At 32.9% G+C, this 23289-nt stretch overlaps 1 protein-coding gene across 1 annotated transcript; it reads right to left on the reverse strand.

The window, feature by feature from the left end:
• Positions 1-329: 329 nt before the first annotated feature.
• On the reverse strand, positions 330-6411 carry LOC128174209 (uncharacterized). The gene is made up of 3 exons (XM_052839821.1): positions 6302-6411; positions 4520-4738; positions 330-1015 (listed from the first exon to the last, which is right to left on the reverse strand). Exons 2-3 carry the CDS (start codon positions 4551-4553, stop codon positions 330-332), a joined length of 720 nt encoding a protein of 239 aa, XP_052695781.1. The 5' UTR covers positions 4554-4738; positions 6302-6411.
• Between the last annotated feature and the right edge of the window lie 16878 nt (positions 6412-23289).

Raw genomic sequence — 23289 nt, forward strand, 5'->3', positions numbered from 1 at the left:
AGCTTCAATTTTCTATGTATGATGACAAAATGCTCTGTTGTACAATTGCATAAAAAAAGAATGATGTGTAGTGTTTTATTATCAACATGTCATTTATAACTTTATAAGCTTGAGAAGTCAGCAGTATTTCTATGAATTCTTTGTTCTTCTGAAACTGGCACAAATAAAATTGAACAATCAAAACATGATAATGCTTTTAAAATAGGTAAGCTGAAAACAAAAAACAGAGAAAAAAAACATTGCCAGTATTTTCTATCTTTTAAATTTGTACACACAATATGTATAATATACAAATGTATGCCTTAACAGTGTAGTGGTCATAAAAGGTGTCAAGTTATACTAGGAAACTTTATACATTGCACCTCCTCATCTAGATCAACACTAACTCCCTTATTGATGAGTTTTCTACATTTCTGAGGAGAATTGAATATTGATTTGCAAGAAATATGTTTAGTCTTTTGAAACAAATGCTTGTTTTTTAATATATTGTGAAAATTACCACTACCAGCTAAAACATGTTCTACTTTTTGGCTTAAACCAGGAACAAAGTCTACATAATTTAGCACCATCCACATCTGAAGAACAGCCGACATATTGAACATCATATCGCTGTCATCCCACCATGAACAACACTGGTGACTACTGCTAAGTAAAATGTCATTCATGTAATCGTACATCACTATGTAATACTTAGAAGGAGTCAGTACCAAAGATGGAATTAAAGTTGACACAGGTTGGATACAACTATCATTCATAGCATTCCCTCGATGAAATGCAAAGGTAATGGCTTGGCTAAAGATCTGTTCAGCACACTTGTCAAAATGCATGTCTTCAGATTCAAAGTCACACTTTTCTGTTGAGTTTTCTTTGTTTCCCCTAATGTTTCTTTCTTGACCAACACCATCATCATCATCATTATTTGGGAATTCTTCATAAACCATAATGGGTATGTAGTCTGGTGGGTCCTCTGAGATCAAAACTATGCATGGGTGTCCATACCATAGCTCCTCATGTCCTACAATTGAATGAATTAAAAATGAATATCATCATTTTGAAACATGAAACTGTGGCCTTATGTAGGAAAAAAAAACACTTTTAGGGCTATGATATTGATGCTTTCAAATACTGAATCTGGCAATCTGTAGCCTAAAGCTTAAAGGGGCATGGTCACAATTTTGGTCAAATTCAGTTTTACTATTTTTATCATTTACAATGCTTTCGGAATGTAATTCTAATGATCAAGTAAAATTTGAGTCAGTCGTAGAGATGTGAGCAAGATACATAGGTCCCAACTCTTTGTCATATAAACAAGGCTTGTACCCTGTATTTTTTTACTTTGGGTCAATATACTAGTAAAAAAATCCTTTTCAATCTAATTTGCCAATCTTCTTGTTCATTTTAAGCATATGTAAACAGTTTCTAGAATTTAACACATTCACTTGAAGTCTAAAAATGGAATTTCCACTTCAAAATTTAAACAAAAGCTTTGTTTACATAACAAAAAATTGTAAGCTCTGTAACTCGCTTAAAACTCAAAAATGATGCCAAAATTTCAGTTGCCTATTTAAAATTTTACTGAAACAATGTAAACATTAAAATCGGAAAAATTATTTTTAACCAAAATCATGACCATGCCCCTTTAAAGATAACATTTATGTTTCCTTTGTTTACATGCATTTCATCATGAATATTGTTTGTACATCACAGTACATGCATTTATGAAGATCATAAATTCAAGGAAAAAAATGATTAAAGGGGTGGGAAGGGGGCTGTGAGACATAATAGATGCCAAACTAGAAAGTCCTAGTGGCTGAGCAAAATGGTTCAACAAATTTTACAGAATTTCATGTAAGGAATTTGGAGGCTTTGATCAGTAAAATGAACATAGAAACCAGCTAATTGGTCATGACTGAATCTTATTAAAACTCATAGGACTGTCGACTTGCCTTGTTTCCAATTCATTAGTTAAGAATAACAAAATTAAACCTAATTGAAAACTTCCAACAATGAATTTTTTTTCATAAATGGCAGGGGGTGTCCCTGCTAACAAAATGTATAAACAAGAGGCCCATGGGCCACATCGCTCAAAAATATGTGGACAATGTGGTATATTACATGTAGATCATGTATAAATAAAAGAACCCCCCCCCCCCCCCCGGATATTCTTGTGTATGTATATGATCCAGTCCCAGATGATTTTATAGTCATATCACATGTTGAGCATTGCAGTTCTCAAAAAGATCCTAAACAATTGTTTATAAACGAGAGATAAACCTACATCACACTCTGAACCCCTTGTGAGGCCCAAGAATCGTCCAGGGGCTAAAGTCTAAACAATTTTAAAGAACCAGCAATATGTCAAAATGCTTGCATATAAGTAAAACCATACATGATAACATTTCAGTTTTTGTGAATGATTAAAAGGTTTTACTTTGTACAACTAAATCCCCAATGTGGCCCCACCCTACTCCTAAAACTTTCGATTTTAGCGAATTAGAATCCAAACTATCTGAAGTTGCTTTCACTTAAGTTACAGCTTTTCTAAGCAAATGTTTTTTAGAAGATCCTACCCCTTGGAGTCATGATTTTCACAACTTTGCATCTACACTACCTGTGGGTGCTTCCACACAAGGTTCAGCTTTCCTGGCTGATTGGTTTCTGACAAAAAGATTTTTAAGGAAGAAAAGGAAGAGGAAGAAGAAGATTTTTAAAGATTTACTCTATATATTCCTATGTAAAATTTGACCCCCAATTGTGGCCCCACTTTCACAACTTTGAATCTACACTACCTGAGGATGCTTTCACATAAGGTTCAGCTTTCCTGGTTGATTAGTTTCTGAGAAGATTTTTAAAGATTTACTCTATATCTTCCTATGTAAAAATTCCAACCAACCCCCCACCCATTGTGGCCCCACACTACCCCCGAGAGCCACGATTTTTAACAACTTTAAATCTACACTACTTAAGGTTGTCTCCACATAAGTTTCAGCTTTCCTGGCTAATTTGTTTCTGAGAAAAAGATTTTTAAGGATTTCTTCTATACATTCCATTGTAAAATTTGACCCCCAATTGTTGGCCTGCCCTACCCCTAGGAGTCATAATTTTCATAACTTTGAATCTACACTACATGTACCTGAGGGTGTCTCCACACACGTTTCAGCTTTCCTGGCTGATTGGTTTCTAAGAAAAAGATTTTCAAGGATTTACTCTATATATTCCTATGTAAAAATTCGACCACCCCCCATTGTGGCCCCACCCTACCCCCAGGGGTCATGATTTTCACAACTTTGAATCTACGCTACCTGAGGATGCTTCCATACCAGTTTCAGCTTTTCTGGCAAAATGGTTAATGAGAACAATATTTTTAAAGATTTACTTTATATATTCCTATGTAAAATTTTATCCCCCCCCTACCTTTGTGGCCCCACCTTACCCCAGGGGGTCATGATTTTCACAACTTTGGATCTACAATATCTGAGGATGCTTCCACACAAGATTCAGCTTTCCTGGCCAAATGGTTCTTGAGAGGAAGATTTTTAAAGATTTCTCAAAATAATTGCTATTTTCCTCCCCTTGTAAAATGGTGTGGTCCTTATTTTTCACAACTTTGATGAATCTCCTTTGCCTGAGAGTGCATTGTGACAAGTTTGGTCGGAATTGGCCCAGTGATTCTGGAGAAGATGTTGAAGATGTGAAAAGTTTACAGACAGACGGACAGACGGAGGGACGAAGGGACGACAGAAAAAATAGGATCAGAATATCTCACTTAAGCTTTCAGCTCAGGTGAGCTAAAAGAGGGGATTAAATTTAAGCTTAATATATCCAGTACTGTAAGATTGATATGACAAAAACAAGAAATTAATTGATCACTCAAATGAATCTTGGTGACATTTAAGCAACAACTGACAATTTGAAATCACCTAATCTTCCTCAATAGTCATGACATTTTGGCCAGTAACCAAATGGTTGCTTGATTAATTCCTTTGAGGACACTTGATGCTGTATGTTGTGTCCATATACTTGACACTCTGAATAGCCTCAGTCCATCCAGCATTATGGAGACTTTAACAAATTTAACCATCAGATCTGCCTTAAACTTTGACATATGTCATTTTTTGACCATAAAATAACATTTTGTAATTAAAGAACAATTCCCAATATTTGAGCTTTAAAATCTAATCATTCTCCTTTTCAGTACTATCAGTACTTTGATTTTCCTATATTCTTATACAGAGCTCTTCAACTTAAGGAGATTAAAATAGCCTACAAATGGCCACAACCATTGAGCCGTCTTAAATCTCCTGCCGGAAATAGAGCAATGATGGACTGTCGTCACATTCAAAGAGGTGGCAATATCTGGGTCGATGACCCTCACCTGCTATGCTGCACAGAAACTGGATACAGGCTCTGGCCCTTATTAGCTTCATTGATGGTTAAAACGTTTTGAGATCACCCATGTACCTATTAATCTTAAGGTTATCTCACATAATATTATTCAAATGTTACAAACTTAACCTACCTAAACCTGTCTCTCCATATGGAATATGTTCCATACACTGGATTGGATTTAGACATGGACATTGTGATGGTTGCTTTTGGTAGGTATTGCTGATGAGGTATTTATTCCCATACACTAAGCATGACAACAGATGGTTACTCAACAGTGCTGCTATTTCTCCTTCCTTTTTACCATCAAATGCATTTCTCTGTGAGCTTTTTAAGCTACTTTCATGGAATGCTGGAAGTAAACAGAATATATTTATAAGAAAAACAGTGATCACAAAATATCTGATGTCTGAAGATAAAGGCCAGTTAAAATAAAACTGAACATAAATAAAACATATTTTCAAGGGGCGCAACTAAAACAGTTTTTTTCATAATCATGTTTTACTGTCATCTATCTTGCAAAAATTTGTTCAAAAGAATTAAAATCCAGACTCACACAACACATCTAAGTATATGGGTCAGGACTGTTATAATATCCGGCAAATACATATTTTTAAAACAGAGTTGTTATTTTACATGGTTAAAGGGAGGTATCCTCTGTAACTTGCACATTTTAATTAGGTCTTTCTTAAGGTTGAATGATCCTGTGATAAGAGAGATAACTTCAATACGAAATTATAATCTCTTTATGTTTCTCTTCATTCACTATTATTACGGACATGTAGCATCAAGGGGGCGGTGCTTGGTCCCAATTTGTTTTGGAAAGCGACATTTAAATTCAGATACAGAAAAATGACTTCTTAACGAACTGATCCCCCACTTTTGGCAGGGCATAAACAATTATATAAAACTTTTAGAATTACAGGAAAATTAGACACATAGTTCAAATTTTGAAAAATGAGGTAAGAACTGCCTCCCTCCACATGGATTGGGATTTTTTTTTCAAATGTAACTTCTTTCAATGTACTCATACAGTACAGTATATGAACAATACATGTTTGATGTTTTAGGCCTCAGAATTATTGGATGGAAAATTTTCATTTCTCTCTTTGTAGTTAGTTCACAGGGGTAAATGTACTGTAATTGTTACTGGAGGAAAAAAAAACATGACTGAGACTATTGCAAACTGTAGGCTTACATGTAGTTTTCATAATTTTAAATAAATAATAACCTATTTTAAATGTGTAAAATGGAATAAGGGTTTTCTATTATGAGATAGCAGATATGGAAACAAATAATACATATTACATATATAATAAATAAATCATTTTAGTTTGGTCAAGACAAATCTGCTGTTCTGATATGCTACTCCTCATCTCTAACATCTGAAACAACCTGATTAGAAATTCTGGTTTACATTTATCATTATAGCATTTTTTAAGACATATGTATCCATTTTACAATTATTTCATCCAGCCCAATTTAAAACAAAAATCATTCTTTCCTTAGGAAATTTAGAAACTATGACAAAGTATCATTTACTGATTTTATATCATTGAATCAGTATTTTTAGGCAAAGAAAGATAACTCTTGCTGATTTAAGCAATTTTTGTTACAAAATTTATGTGATACAACAAAGTGCTGTTCTGAACAAAAATGCACTACTTCATTATGTTTTCTAATATGAATTGACAATGTACATATAACTATACATTGTTTTCACATATATTTCATATTTTAATTGTATGCAGTGATATTAAAAAATTTGCTTTTTCTATTCTTTGTGTCTAGACTAGCTAGGCTAATTTTCATAATGTCAATTAGTATTCTCAGTTTTTGAAAAAATCCATACAGTAGTCTGTCCCAAGATATTTAAGCCAAACATTTTCTTTAATTGTTCTATATTTATAAATACCTCTGGGTTCAAATGGTGTTCATTCAAGAGAATAAAAAATCCAAAGATTTCCCCTTTGAAACACCCCCTCTAGCTTGTTAGGTTTCAATACACATCTAAAAATTAAAAGTCAACAGGATTTTTTATGAAGGGACCCAGATGATAATGTTAAAAAATTGTGCGACGTATTCCGAAATACTTCTGAATAGAGAAAAGATGTAAACATTCCCCTGTATAAAATCTGTATTCGTTTCTGTGAATTCTTTCAAGTGAAAAACGATCTAGTCGACTGTCCTCCAGTCTGTCAGTAGACTAAGCAACATCGCACCGAATTCAAATCTAACTCATTTGGCATTTTAAGAAATAATTATTTTTACCCTGTTCTATTTTACTTTGCTCTATTTGATTATTTTTGATAATTCAGTTAAATTCAAATCACTTAATCAATAAATTGTGTAAAACCTGCCTTCGAGTTATAGCTTTATGCATATCTGACTTAGAAGTCAATTTAAGACTATGGTCTTTAGGCTGACCCCCTGTCTTTTGGGTTGGGCCTATACAAGTTAGTCCCCCTTATCCTATGGTGCCCTTCCCCCTTGGTGACAGATGCTTATAAAAAAAAATTGCAATATGTGAATTTAGAATTTCTGGACCCCAATCCTCCCACAATGTAAATTTGAACTTTTTATTAAATTCTGGGTCTGGACCCCCATCCCTCCCCTCTTCTTATTATTAAGTTACTGAAAATATGCCTTGAGCTACATGTATCTGGAGCCGGTTTTCAAACCAGTCTGACCATCACATTCCTCCCCCCCCCCCCTTTAAACGATCATCGCCCTCGCTGATCAACACACCTGGCATGAGTTACTAGTAACCTATCAGCTACAGAGTTTGGCATGGCATCAAATAGTAACAGGATGTGAGAAACAACAACAAACTAAACTGGGATTTTAACAAAGGTCCCCATAATCTCTAGTCTGGTGCTCAACCAACTGGGCTGTCTGGCGCCGGCGTTTGAACCCACAATAACATTAAAACAGTATACTGGCATGCGACCATTTCTTGCCAAGTATCATTTCTGGCCAGTGCATTATTACATCATTTTTCGTGTATTATTTTACGTATCAATAAATTGACATAACAATGCGCTGGCAAGAAATGGTCCTTGGCGAGAATTGGTCGTTTACCAGTACAGTAGAAAAATTCTCAGAGCAGTTAATGCATGGAAATGGTCTCTATCATCATTAGAAACACCGTCCAAGTGAAAGTTGTCAAAGAGACCAACATCATTTTTCAGATATTGCTGCAAACAGTCAAATCCTCTTTTGAAAACACTAGAAAATTGCACATGAAATAGAGCATTTTCATTTGGACCCACATAGTCTTCATAATCTACAAATGTGTTGGTAAAACTTCTTCCAAAACCACAATTCGAAATTCGCTGAGGAAATACTTTTAAATCCGTGTAATTTTCTAAAGATGACTGCAAAGTTTTCTTTAAATCCACGTGCACATGTCTGAATGATGGATGGTTTGGTTGTAAACATTGGGCCGATCTCAACAATCTTCTTACCGAAAACATGATTGACTACTTACAATACTGAATCGAAAGGCTTTGCATCATTAATTCCAGCAAACATCATTATCTATATGCACTTTAAATCCAATTGTCGGCCTTGCAAATTTAATTACAACAGTTTTAAACAAAGACGAAGTTGAGAGACAGTTTGTTATTTCGATTCCGAGTTGTCGTTCCTTGCACGATTGAATGTCAAATCGACATAAAGTTAATCGACACCCGGTCAAAGCGTCACTTCATTCAGCAGTTCAGTATCGGCATACACGTAGTGCTTTATTGCGAACTTTTTCATGATTCTTTTTTCGATCTTTCTTTTTTTCGAATTTTTATATAAAAATTTCTTCTTTTTTTTTTAAATGACATCCATTATTGTTTCAGTTTCATATAGTACTCTGATTTTAAATATTAAGCAAGGCTTGAAACTAATTCATATGCATGCTTACATATCATAATCATTTAAATGATAATTAATCCCAAGCAGGAAGCATCGCTTTTTTAAAGGGGGAAGGGAGGGGGAGCGGGGGCAGACCTCATGGTGTCCTCGTTATCTTGTGCACCGACCTTAGAGTCTGTCACGTTTTCCTTGTGTATAGTCTGGGTTTCTTTTGTTTGCAGGGTTTCGGTATAAATCCAAGATGGTATTTAAACGACAGAGAAGGTTGAATATATAAAAGCTGTAACAAGAGAAGTGAGAAAATTATCTAGACAGCAAATTGAGTTATGCCCCTTGCATATAATAATATTTGCATTTTAATCGAATGAAACAACGGATAGTATATACACGCCATGGCATTAAATGCAATTTGAAAAGATGTTGACAAGCGAAAATCGGAACATAGTTAACGGTGCTATTAAATAGGAATGAAGAAAGCTAGGAATGTTTTTATTTATAGCTACCTTATATTGTTTAAAGGGAGGTTGGCCTGTACTGTGAGTAAAAAAGTCACCGAATGACGCCGATATATGAGGGCAATGATGCCATACAGCCAGGTAGTCGTCGTGAATATTGCGGACAAAAGTAATTGAAAAACATACAGCTTATTGAACATATAAAAGCAATAACTATAAGTAAATATGTATACATTAACGGGAAAGACAACCTCTACATTCGCCATGTTTACTATACCGGGAATCCCAGAGTATTGTAAACGCGAACCTTGACGAGTAAGTAAATTTGAAAGTGGGCGCTTAAGATGTAGATTCGGCAGGAATCTGGGCGCACAAGGAGAGTGAAAATTTCATTGATTAATTTTGCACATTTTTCGAATTATAACCGTTATTTGGTTTCTGTTGGACGTAGAATGGGTAGAAAAATGTTTGAAATACAAAAGGTTTTGTCATAATATGGGGCTAAATATAGCAACACGGCGGAATTGATGCAAAATCGTACTTATTTACAGCTGTTTTTAAATGATTCTGATGTCTGTGGGTCTTCTCTCCACAAATTTGAAACTTGTAAAGATGACATATTTCAACAATAAAAACGTCGCTTTTTAAAAAAAGATGGAGAGATGACCCAGAGATGAAGAATTATATACTTTTTAAAAATATTTTTGGAGGATAATAAAACAAAGTCCAGAGATATGACAATATTGTCTGCAACACTTACTTTGTACCCAATTTCAAAGTCTCGCATGGCTCACTGGTTTCGTTCTGGATTTTGAAGACATTCACGCAGTGTTTTGGGTTCAAATCCTGCTCGAGACTCAAATTATTAATTATTGTTTTCCTTTCCTTTTTAAATGTATGTTGGTATAACATTATGTTGAATTATACTATAATACCGGTATATTTTAATAAGTCGTTATTGATTTCTGCCATATGAACACTATTTTCTGTTCTTATTACTAGTTTATTATGATATACAGTATAATTCAATTAAAATATATATGCATGTGTATTAAATAAAATAAAATAAAGTTTTATCGGTTTACCCCTCATTTCCCTTTTCAGAAAGCTTGTGAGTTTTATTCAATAGCCAAAATAGACTTGTACATAGACTCTCAACATAATATAGTTTGAGTAATCAATTTTTGTTCAAACTTGTACATAGCATTTCGAGGATACTGTATAGACATTTAAACTCCAATTGGTTCGTGTCGATGGTTCCTGCAAAATCACTATCTTGTGCGCCCAGATTCTTTATGTTCCTCCCATGCTGTGAAGTATATATTTTATTTAAAGTGATCTGGTTAGACTATCGTTGAGGGGGCATTGTGCTCGAGCACTTCTGTCTCGCCTTGTTAAATGCACCGAATGTTTCACCAAAAAAAAAATGTTACACATGTTTTTTTTTACAAGCACCTGTTTTAACGCTGCGATTGGATCAGCTACTCGCAGCTGCAGCAAATCTTGTCACCGAGTTTTCGTAATGAAATCTGCCAAGGGTGTATGGGGAGCGGAGTGATAATGTTTGTACTCTATAATGAAACTAAATGAAATGTATATATGAGACTCCTCTTGACAGCTAAGTTTGTGTATGGGCTTTGGTACAAAAATGATCTTTAAGGTCTAATTCCCTCTTGTCCCTTTAGAATTCTCAGGAGGAAGATTTTGCATGGGGATGGGAGCTGTTTGAAATAAAACATGAATACTAGCCTCGTATAAATGTATACACATACACACACAACTAAAAGGTATCTTCAAAGTAAACATTTACCGGATTATTATTTTCTATCAGCGTTTGGCACCTATTCAATATCATGCTTTGTACCATATATTGTTTAACCAGAACCACAGTCCTTTCTGAATGATTTAAGGTAAGGAGGGTATGGTCATCAGTTTATTTTGTTTTACTCCAGAATGAAATTCAATTAAATGCATATATGAAATTTCTCGACAGGTGTGTGTATAGGCTATGTTAATTAAGTAAACGGTAACGTCGGTTTGGATTTTATTTTTAGATGAAATTAATTCTGCTGCTACCTATCCACATTGGCCCATTCAACCATAATTAATGTTTCAAAGGAGGCACGTATTTCTGCAACAGATATTTAGGTAAAATGAGAGGCGTTTTTAGCATTGGAACATTTTTTTAATGACTCACAACTGCAGCAGCTTTTGCGTACAGATTGAGTAACGTGTGTTTGGGCGTTATGAAAATTGGTACATACACACCGCCGCAGTTATTAGACTATATCTATAAAAAATAATGATTTAATGCCTACATTTATATTTTTACTTTCTTGCTTTGTTTAGAAATGTGATTTATACCTTACAATTTCTATTTTATCCGTAATGTATATTCATGTTGATGGAAATTTTTGTTCTACGAACAATATATTATTACGTTATTTGATTGAAAAAATGTTACCATTTATGTAATTTTTAGATGGAGGCTCTATGAACCTCCTCTATTGCTACCGGTCAGATTGCATGTGACGTCGATAATGAACTTGGTGGATTCGACGATTACCACAGCACATAGCGGCAAAATTTGCAATATTTGTCAAGGATTCATATTTCAATATTATTATTAAAATAAATAACTTATCAGCAATTACAAAATGTACAATAAATAGAACTATATCTACAAATGGCAATTAATAAACATAATTTCTATCGTAAATTTTGGCCCATAGGTCAAATTCCCAGTAAGTATGAATATGCATGAATTTAAGAATATTGATGATATTTGGGGTCTACAAGCAATTGTGTGTAATCGTACGGTGGCTTTTTTTTTATACAGCATCCTGTCCGTAACGTTAACTAATGAGAATTCCATAAGGACCATCTACATAGTAGTGTTTACCGAAATATTGAATAATTATGAAATTCAATAAATATGGCGTGGTTCTATGTCTGTATCGTATATTACTTGCGCGTTATCAAATAATCTTCTGCAGAGACGTACATGTATCTTTCGTTCTATGTATAACTACATGTGCAGTGCCCCCCCCCCCCCCCGGCATCGATCCAATTAACATGATTATTGAACAAGTTGAACTACTGCTCTATGAGGCCATAACCCAAGTACAAACTGATAAGAGTATTGCGCGTGAAAAAAAGTGTAAAAAACATTTGTCAGACTCAGAATGTACATGTTTGCTCTTAAAAGTGAATTCCGGGGGTATTACAAGATCTACTGGTATATTATTTTTGATATTAGCTTTATAGAGAGATTAAAGCTAATTCTCCGTTTTGGTTGTTTCCCATTTTTAAAACACTTAAAGAGGGGGAGGGGGGGGGGGCTTTCCAAAACATTCAAAATATTTAAAATTCAAATCCGTGGGAAGGGTTCTTCAATTTCCCTCTTCATTTTCGTTTTTTATCCAATTTTTTACATACTCCCAAAAAATGGGGGGGGGGGGGGGGGCTTTCCAAAACATTCAAAATATTTAAAATTCAAATCCGTGGGAAGGGTTCTTCAATTTCCCTCTTCATTTTCGTTTTTTATCCAATTTTTTACATACTCCCAGAAATTTTTTTTTTTGGGGGGGGGGGGGGGCTCCTTGATACTTCAATTTTTAATATGTAAATTTAAAAGAATTAGTTACTGCGAGAAAAAGTAAGGGCGTTCGACGTATGTTTTATCTGGAAACATGTATACATGGTTTGTTGCCTTTGTACGAGAAAGAGTTGTGATTTATGATACTGTCACATAAACGTGAATTTTAATGAGCATGTGCTTTTTAGTCCCATAAACCGGCGTAAAGCAAGGACAAAAATACAACATTTCAGACAAATTCGTTATGATTGAAAGCTGAAAATGTAAGACGATTCACTGCACAAATCCTAAACAAAGATCTATTTATGCAGAACACGACAAGTTGAACTTATATTTCGCCTGTTTTTTCTATCAAAAATAACAAAAGATTCTTACGGATTAATTAGCTTACAATTGTGCACATGGAATCATCAATGTTCATAATATTGTACGATCAAATCAATAAGAGTATGATTGCGTCAGATTGGTTTTTCTCTTGTCGTTTTGATTTTCGAGTCGTGATGAATTTATAGTGCACGAATGACGCCATAGTAAATAAATACTGAATGATGTGTCATATGATAAGTGCATACGGAAAACCAAGCACAATACCACTGCTAGATTTCCTTAAAGCTGTTTAAGCATTAAGCCTGTCTTTATATCAAGCCTTAACCCACTTACAATACCAATTATTTTATATAATACATTTGTAGCACTGCTTTCTTCCTTAATTAGTTACATTCGCTACTACAATATCAACAATTTCAGTTTCACATGATTTTGTACTAGAGGTCGATCAATATTTTCTAAATAAACCCCCCCTCCCCCCCCCCCCCCCCGAAACTCGCTGTGTCCTTCAACTCGACATTTAGGTATATCAATAATTTATTTTTAAGGCAACACTTGTTACTTCCATTCTTTCATTGACTCGATATATCCTAGTAAACTTAAAGGATGCCACATGGTCTGAATCATCTGTTTCATATTTATATATTTCACTAGAAAAAGATGTTTGTTGTAACCTTAAAATAAAACTTAACTAACCAAAAAACAGTCATATAGTGTGCAGGGTTTCGGTAAAAATCCCAGATGGTATTTAAACGACAGAGAAGGTTGAATAACAAGAGAAGTGAGAAAATTATCTAGACAGCAAATTGAGTTTGACCCCTTGAATTTTAATCGAATGAAACAACGGATAGTATATACACGCCATGGCATTAAATACAATTTGAAAAGAAGTTGACAAGCGAAAATCGGAACTTAGTTAACGGTGCTATTGAATAGGAATGAAGAAAGCAAGGAATGTTTTTATTTATAGCTACCTTATATTGTTTGAAGGGAAGTTGGCCTGTACTGTGAGTAAAAAAGTCACCGAATGACGCCGATATATGAGGGCAATGATGCCATACAGCCAGGTATCGTCGTCGTGAATATTGCGGACAAAAGTAATTGAAAAACATACAGCTCATTGAACATATTCAAGCAATAACTATAAGTAAAGGTGTATACATTAACGGGAAAGACAACCCCTACATTCGCCATGTTTATTATACCGGGAATCCCATAGTATTACGCGAACCTTGACGAGTAAGTAAATTTATGTTCCGTACCATACTGTGCAATAGATCTTTTCTTTAAAGTGATCTTGTTAGACTCTCGTTGAGGAGGCATTGAATGCACCGACTGTTTTACCAAAAAAAATATGATACACATGTTTTTTTACAAGCGCCTGTTTTAACGCTGCGATTTGATCAGCTACTCGCAGCTGCAGCAAATCATAAAACGGTGCTAATGTCACCGAGTTTTCGTAATGAGATCTGCTAAGGGTTTATGGGGAGCGAAGTGATAATGTTTGTACTCTATAATGAAACTAAATGAAATGTATATATGAGACTCCTCTTGACAGGTTTGTCTATGGGCTTTGGTACAAAAATGAGCTTTAAGGTCTAATTCCTTCTTGTTCTTTTAAAATTCTCAGGAGGAAGATTTTGTATGGGGATGGGAGCTGTTTGAAATAAAACATGAATACTAGCCTCGTATAAATGTATACACATACACATACAACTAAAAGGTATCTTCAAAGTAAACATTTATTGGATTATTATTTTTCATCAGAGTTTGGCACTTATTCAATATCATGCTTTGTACCATATATTGTTTAACCAGAACCACAGTCCTTTCTGAATGATTTAAGGTAAGGAGGGTATGGTCATCAGTTTATTTTGTTTTACTCCAGAATGAAATTCAATTAAATGCATATATGAAATTTCTCGACAGATGTGTGTATAGGCTATGTTAATTAAGTAAACGGTAACGTCGGTTTGGATTTTGTTTTTAGATGAAATTAATTCTGCTGCTACCTATCCACATTGGCCCATTCAACCATAATGTTTCAAAGGATGCACTACAGAGGTTTTCGTTACGTATTTCCACAACAGATATCAAGGTAAAATGAGAGGCATTTTTAGCATTAAAATATTTTTTTAATGACTCATAACTGCTGACTCATAACTGCAGCAGCGTTTGCGTACAGATTGAATATCGCGTGTTTTGGCGTTCTGAAAGTTGGTACATACACACCGCTGCAGTTATGAGACTATATCTATAAAAAATAATGATTTAATGCCTACATTTATATTTTTACTTTCTTGCTTTGTCTGCAAATGTATTCATACCTTAAAATTTCTATTTTATCCGTAATGTATATTCATGTTGATGGAAAGTTTTGTTCTACAAAAAATATATTATTACGTTATTTGATTGAAAAAGTGTAACAATGTTACTATATTGCTACCGGTTAGATTGCATGTGACGTGTCGATGATGAACTTGGTGGATTCGACGATCACCACAGCACATAGCGGCAAAATTTGCAATATTTGTCAAGGATTCATATTTCTTTTTTTTCTTTTTTCCCCCTTTTTTTATTGAACTTTCGCATATTCACATACCATAGTATAAATATATATATATATATATATATATATATATATATATATATATATATATATATATATATATATATATATATATATATATATATATATATGTTGCAATGTATACATATACATTAAATTTATAGTATTTGTTTGATAGATATAATCAATATTTTGATATAAAGTATATATGTAGATATATGTAGATATATGTATTACTTCTCAGAATAGTTACGATATAATTTGAACAAGTTGTGGTATATAAATATATGTGTAAAAAGGTGTTTTTTTAGAAAAAAAAAGAAAAGGAAAAATTTAAAGATACAGAGCAAAAAAAAAAAACAAAAAAAGTAATAAGAAACAGGGACATTAAGGAGAGAATAAAGATGGTGATGAATGTTCCAAACGTTGAAATATATCTTTCCAATAAATATCAAACAAATGATAATTACAGTTTTTCAGAAGCAAAAGTTTTTCAATAAACAGTCTTCTGGTTTTAGATTTCTTAATATTTTCTACATTTAGCCTTGATGTTTTCATTTTAGTTTGCAGAATACATTGTTTCGTGAAAAGAAGGATTAAATTGTCCAACCTATGAATGTCTCTATTATCAAATTTTCCAAAAAGGATTGAATATTTGTCAAAATTTGTTTGTAAACCAAAGAATCTGTCATCCATTTCTCCAAATCAATCCAAATTTCTTTCACTAAATAACAGTCAACAAATATATGTTCTGTTGTCTCATGGGTCTGTTGACAAAAGTAACACAGTGGAGAATTTACTATCCCTACTCTATGTAGATGATAATTGATTGGCAAGATCCTATGTAATAGTTGGTATTGAAGCCACAGTAATTTTGAATCCTTTGTGCACTTATAGGGCAGACTATAAATTTTCCTCCATTAATTTGATTTGTGACATCCATTTTTTTTCTTTTCTTTGATATCAAGAGGTTGTACATGTCACTACAACCCTTCTTAGATCTACAAAATATTTCTACTGTATTTGGGTAACCAATATTACAATTTTTAGTTAATGGTATATTTGATACTTTCACATAATTTTGTAATGCTTGAATGTGTTAAACCGAGATATTAACAAAATTTGTTTTTAAGTTGAATCTCTTTTTCCACTGATTATAACTAAAAATCTGATTGTCATATTCATACATATCCCCTATATAAATAAAACCTAAGTTAAATAAATCCTTAAAGAAAACTGATTTATTGTCGATTTTAATATCTGGATTATACCATATGTGTTCATTAAACAGTCTATCACAATTTCCTTTTTGCACATCAATAATTGTTCTTCAACATTGCAATACATCTTTCCAAAATCTATTGTTTGAATTTTTCATAATCATATTAGTAAAATCAATACCAAATTTCATCAATGTTTGCATAGTATGTCCAAAATTAGCTTTAAACAAGTTTGTCCATTTTGAATTTGAAAATATAAGCCTTCTAATCCAACTTGATTTAAGTGCTATCATAAAGTTTTCGAAATCTATCATTTTTAATCCGGCATTCTCATATCCTTGAATAAGAGTGCTTCTTTTAATTTTGTCTGGCTTTTCATTCCAAACAAATTTGAACAATTTTCTTTCAAAACTTCTAATAAATTCTAATGTTGGGTTTGGTAGTGTTAAAATTAAATGATTGATTTTTGGGACTATATAAAGTGTTTTAATAACTGTTATTTTGCCTATCGGTGTAAGATTTCTAGAATTCCATCTGGTTAAGAGTTTATCAATATTTTCCATTACTGATATATAATTTATTTCTATCATCTCTTCCAGATTTACTGAAAAACTTATACCCAAAAGATTAAACCTTGTGTGAAATTAAGTAAATTTCCATCTAGAGTGATGATAAACTTCTTTTGAGAATATTTTACTTCCTATCCATATTATTTTTGTTTTACTAAAGTTCATCTTTAGTCCAGACACATTTGCATATAAGTCTAGTGTTTGGAGAATTCCATCAAGAGATTTTGGAGAGCCGTCTGTGATTAATGAAGTGTCATCTGCATACTGCGATATTTTATATTCTTTCCCATCTATATTTATGCCCTTTATATTTTTATTATTTCAAATTAAGATACCAAGAATTTCAGCACAGAGTATAAATAATTATGGAGAAATGGGATCCCCTTGTCTACATCCTCTCTCTGGTTGGAAATATTGAGATATTATGCCATTTTGTATAATGCATGAAGTTATATTGTTGTAGAAAACTTCTATCCATTTTTTTATTGATTTACCAAAATTAAAATACTTTAAAATTTCAAAAAAAAATTTCCAAGACACTGAATCAAATGCTTTTTCAAAATCAATAAGCATAATTAGGCCTGGTATTTGTTTACTAAAGTGTAGTTCATGATATCATATACAAGTCTGATATTTCCCCCTATAAACCTACCCTTAACAAAGCCTGTTTGATCATTACTAATTAATTTATCTAAGATTTTTTTAATTCTTTCTGCTATACAGCCTGTCGCTATTTTATATACAACTGTTAATAAAGTTATGGGACGCCAATTTTTCAAAAACTGTTTTGGTTTATCTTGTTTTGGGATACAAGTAATTATTCCTAATTTATAAGAAGAAGACAATTCACCTATTTCATAAAATTTATTAATTGCTCTAATAACAAAGTATTTCAAATCGGGCCCAAAAAAAAAAATTAAAAAAATTCAGCTGTAAAACCATCGGCACCAGGGCTTTTATCATTTTTCATATTTTTCAAAAAATTCAGGGCTTCATGTTACCTTATAGGTCCCTCTATACTTTCCTTTTTTTCCTCTGTAAGTTTTCTTATGTCCAAATTAGTTAGTTTCAAACATATATTTTCATTTTCTAATTGTCTTTTCTTCTTATACAAGTTCTCATAAAACATTTTTGTTTCATTTAAGATATCATCTTGATTGTATATAATTTGGCCATTTTCTCTTTCTAGTTTAGTTATTTGTTTACTAATAAAGTTTTGTGATTCTAAATTACAAAAAGTATTTTGATGGTTTTTCTCCCTCTTCTATCCATTTAACTCTTGACCTTATGTAATTTCCTCTAAGTTTGTGGTTTCTAATATTTATGAGTTCAGTTTGTTTTTCCTCAATTAGTTTTATTGATTCATTGTCAGCATTTTGTTCTAATAATATAATTTCATTCTCTAACTTTTTTTCAGTTTCATTTTGGAGTTTGTTTATAAATGTTGCATATGATATTGTTTTCCCTCTTATTTCCATTAGTAAAGTGTCTAAAAATATGTGGTCTAAACTTTTATTCTGAAAAAGATATCTGCATTACTTATACTTTCAATATTTACCATATCATAAACTAAAGCTGAGTATTGCTTTTTAATGGCAGTTATTTTCTGTTTAATTAATTGTACATATTCAATATCTGTTAGCAAAGAGTTATTAAATTTCCAAAAATCTCTTCCTCTTTTAAGTTCAGTAAGTCAGCAATAAAGATTAACTGGGGAGTGATCTGATCTATAACTATTTTCAAATTTAATGTTATGGATAAAGGGTGATAAGGAATTGGAAGTAAAAAAGTAGTCTAATCTTGCCTGTTTTACAGGATTTTTTTACGCCAAATATACCATCTAAGCTCTGGGTGAGAAATACGAAAACTATCTTCCAAATCTAAGATATCAATTATCTTAGTTGTTTTTGGGTTTGTTTAGTTTTTTGTAATTCATGGTATCTAGTTCTTGGTTCAAAACAACATTAAAGTCTCCTGCTAGTATTATATGCTGATAAATATACAACTTTTCAATTTCATTTCTTAAGTTAATATAAAAATCAGGTTGATCTGTGTTTGGTCCATATACATTCACTAAAAGGAAATCTTTGTTTTCAATCTCAACTTCAACAATTAAAAAATTACCATTTGCATCACAGGTGGTATTTTTTACCTTAAAATCAAAATTATTTTTAAATAATATTGCTACTCCACGAGAATTTGATCTGAAAGAACTGAAATATATCTTACCACCCCAAAAAATGTGTATGTTTTGTTCCTCATCACAAGTAAAGTGTGTATCCTGAAGAAAGTAGATATTATGATTCTTATCCTTAAGGTAATTTAGCACATCAATTCTTTTTTTTGTATTCGCCAAGGCCTTGACAATTGACAGTCAATATTTTCAAGAAATCATAGCTTGTCTTATCCATTATCAAACTTGAGAAACATGGTATTCATCACCAAAGAAAAAAAAGATTGAGGTATAGAAAAAAGTTAAAAAATAGTCATTAACTGCTTTAGCGAAAGTCATTGACGTTTGAACAGTAAAATATAGAAGAAACGTTGTAGGTAAAATGCGGTTGAATCAAGTGTGTATTACAAATAAGCTTTAGAAAATGGTTTCCTTCATATAAAAAAAAAACATACATAAACTAAGGTAGATAGAGACCTAAAGTATGAGCTCTGTCCATAAACATTTTTCTATATAAATATATACGGGAGTTTGGGGTTAAATTATAAGACAATTGGTACGAACAGATTATCAAGTTCAAGACCCTCACTACTCCCATCCCTGAAAAAATAAACCATAGTACACAACCTAAAGGCCTACCTTATATCTGCAGATACGCTCACACTGAAGCCCACCAAACTCGTTGAATATTTTATCCAGTATATTCTAAATAAAACTTTGCAAGGTGATTTTAGTATTTGTCAAATAAGCTTACTATCTCAGCATGTAAAATTACATCGGAAACTGGTTGATCTACATAAGTTTAGAACCCTATTCCGTTCAGTAATAAAAATTCCGGAAAAATGATGATCGTGAAGAAAAAATAAATCAATAAAAAACAACAATAAAATAATAATAGTAATAATAACTAGACACGATCTCGTTGCGAGCAACGAGGAGGTCTTCCGTTCGATTTTTAGAATGAAATATGACATCATCGACTTTGATTTTCGACAACAAAACATGTTATGGAAAAAGGAGTGAAGTACTAATGCTTTATTGTATCGCTTTTTATAAGTTCTCTTGCTTTTTTAAATACTTGCATTTCTTTCAATTAAGATAGAAAAGATCAAACTTGTTTACCTCTGGTCCCTCAAAAACCCTAATTGGGTAACGCAGGAGAAAATCATTATATTGTTAGGATATATAAACGTATTATACCTAATCTAGCTTTAATAACCTTTCACAAAATGGCTCTCATTAAAGGGCTATAGATAAAAGATTTTAGAGCTCTTTGATCCCCTAATTTAAGGGGCAATCGCTTTTTCTTGGATTCAAATGAAAGGACATTTAGTTCGGAAAACATTTTGTCAACAAGTGTTTAGAAATTCGTTACCGTTTTGGAGATATGTGAAAAAGAAGGTTTTAGGGGCCGATCCCTTATCTCCTTATAGGGGCCGTGTTAGGAAATTTTGAAAGTTTGATTTTTTTGAGAACATCATTTTGAACAACTTTTCTTCTGTATTGCATTACAATATATATTTCCTTTCTGAGATATGGGTGATCAAAATTTTGGACTTTTGGCCCCTAAAACCCCTTAATTACGTAACACATGATAAAATCATTACATTGCTTGAATACATAACTATACGATAAACACATTTGCTTCTATAACATTTCACAAAATATCTCTCAGTAAAGGGCTACAGATTAAAGACTTTAGAGCCCTTTGGTCCCCTAATTTCAGGGGCCAGCCCCTTTTTCTTGATATCAAATAAAAGGTCATTTAATTCTACACAAATTTTGTTCAACAGGTGTTTAGAAATTTGTTACCGTTCTAGAGATATATGAGAAAGAAGGTTTTAGGGGCCGGTCCCTTATCTCCTTTTAGGGGGCGTTTAACGAAATTTTAACGGTTGCATTTTGTTAAGAACATCATTTTGAACACCTTTTCTTCTGTACTGCATTTCAAAATATTTTTCCTTTCTGAGATATGGGTGATTGAAATTTTGGACTTTTGGCCCCCAAAAACCCTAAATTACGTAACACATCATAAAATCATTACATTGCTTGAATACATAACTGTGAGATAAACATATTTGCTTCTATAATCTATTACAAAATATCCCTCGGTAAAGAGTTATGGGTAAAAGACTTTAGAGCCCTTTAGGTCCCTAATATTAGGGGCCAGCCCCTTTTTCTTGGTATCAAATGAAAGGTCATTTGATTATAAAGACATTTTGTTCAAGAAGTGTTCAGAAATTCGTTACCATTCTTGAGATATCTGAGATAGAATGTTTTAGGGGCCGGTCCCTTATCTCCTTATTGGGGCCGCTGAACCAAATTTTTTAGGTTGCATGTTGTTAAGTACATCATTTTGAGCATCTTTTCTTTTATACTGCATTTCAAAATATTTTTCCATTTTGAGATATAGGTGATCAAAGTTTTGGACTTTTGACCCCTAAAAACCCCTAATTACGTAACATATGAGAAAATCGTTATACTGGTTGGCTTCATAACTGTACGATAAACATATTTGCTTCTATAATTTATAACAAAATATCCCTCGGTATAGAGTTATGGGTAAAAGATTTTAGAGCCTTCTAGGTCCCTAATTTGAGGGGCCAGCCCCTTTTTCTTGATATCAGCAGAAAGGTCTTGTAAATATAAACTTTTTTTACATTACATGTTTTAACAAAATATTTTCCAGAAAAGACATAAAGAGGGAAAAGCACAAAAATTCACGACGCTTTTTTAATGTCAATTTTCGAGCCATAGCGAGCTTTGGCGCCAGTAGTGCTAAACATACAAAACAACAATCATGCAAAACTTCAATCTTTCCTTTACCTACCGTGAAAATTTGAGCTTAATATCTCTTATAGTTTAGGAGAACAACAGAAGACAAAATACCCATATAAAAATTAGAAAAATCTCAATATCTCAAAAACGGATGTGACGTCATCAATACAAAAAATTTCCAATCAAGTTCAGACCACTATCTATCACATCCTAAAATTTGGTTGAAATCGGCCGAGCCGTTTCTGAGAAATCGCGTGCACAAAAAAAGGCAGAAAAATAATAATAACTAGACACGATCTCGTTGCGAGCTACGAGGAGGTCTTCCGTCTGATTTTAGAATTTGAGATATATGTTCGATTTTGATTTTGCTATTTAAAACAGCTAAACATGATTCAGAATAGAAAAACAGGGTATACATTCTAAAGGCCAGATACTATTTTGTTTCAGGGATAAGTGCTTTGTTCCACAAGTGTTAAGAAATTTGTCACCGTTCTTGAGATATCTGAGAAAAAAACGTTTTAGGGGCCAGTCCCTTATCTCCTTAGTGGAGCCGCTGAACAAAAATTTGAAGGTTGCATTTTGTAAAGTATATCGTTTTAAGCATCTTTTCTTCTATACTGCATTTCAAAATATTTTCCTTTTTGGGATATATATGGTCATAGTTTTTGACTCTTGAACCCTAAAAACCCCTCATTACATTACTTGGATACATAACTGTAAGCTAAACATATTTGCTACTATAGCCTTTCATTTAATTTCCCTCTGTGTAGAGCTACAGATGAAAGATTTTAGAGCCCTTTGGTCCCCTAATTTGAGGGGCCAGCCCCTTTTTCTTGACCTCAAATAAAAGGTCATTTAAATCTCAACACATTTTCTTCAACAACTGTTTAGAAATTCGTTACCGTTCTTGAGATATATGGGAAAGAAGTTTTAGGGGCTGATCCTTTAGTTCCTTATAGGGGCCGTTTAACGAAATTTTGAAAATTGCATATTATTTAGTACATCATTCTGAGTATCTTTTCTTCTAAACTGCATTTCAAAATATTTTTCCTCTCTGAGATATGGGTGATCAAAAGTTTGGAATGTTGGCCCTTAAAGACCCCTTATTACGTAACACATGATAAAATCATTACATTGCTTGGATACATAACTGTAAAATAAACATATTTGCTTCTATAGCCTTTCATTAAATTTCCCTCAGTGAATAGCTACAGATAAAAGAATTTAGAGCCCTTTGGTTCCCTTATTTGAGGGGTCAGCCCCTTTTCTTGATCTCAAATAAAGGTCATTTAAATCTTAACAAATTTTGTTCAACAACTGTTTAGAAATTCGTTACCGTTCTTGAGA

This window comes from Crassostrea angulata, chromosome 2 (genome assembly GCF_025612915.1).
Source record: "Crassostrea angulata isolate pt1a10 chromosome 2, ASM2561291v2, whole genome shotgun sequence".
Lineage (NCBI taxonomy): Eukaryota > Metazoa > Mollusca > Bivalvia > Ostreida > Ostreidae > Magallana > Magallana angulata.

Excerpts from the sequence above, each read along its gene's own strand:
- LOC128174209 (XM_052839821.1), bottom strand. The coding sequence starts at position 4,553 with ATGGAACATATTCCATATGGAGAGACAGGTTTAG. Across the intron at positions 1,016-4,519 it reads ATATGGAGAGACAGGTTTAG|GACATGAGGAGCTATGGTAT; the intron begins GTAGGTTAAGTT and ends ATTCAATTGTAG.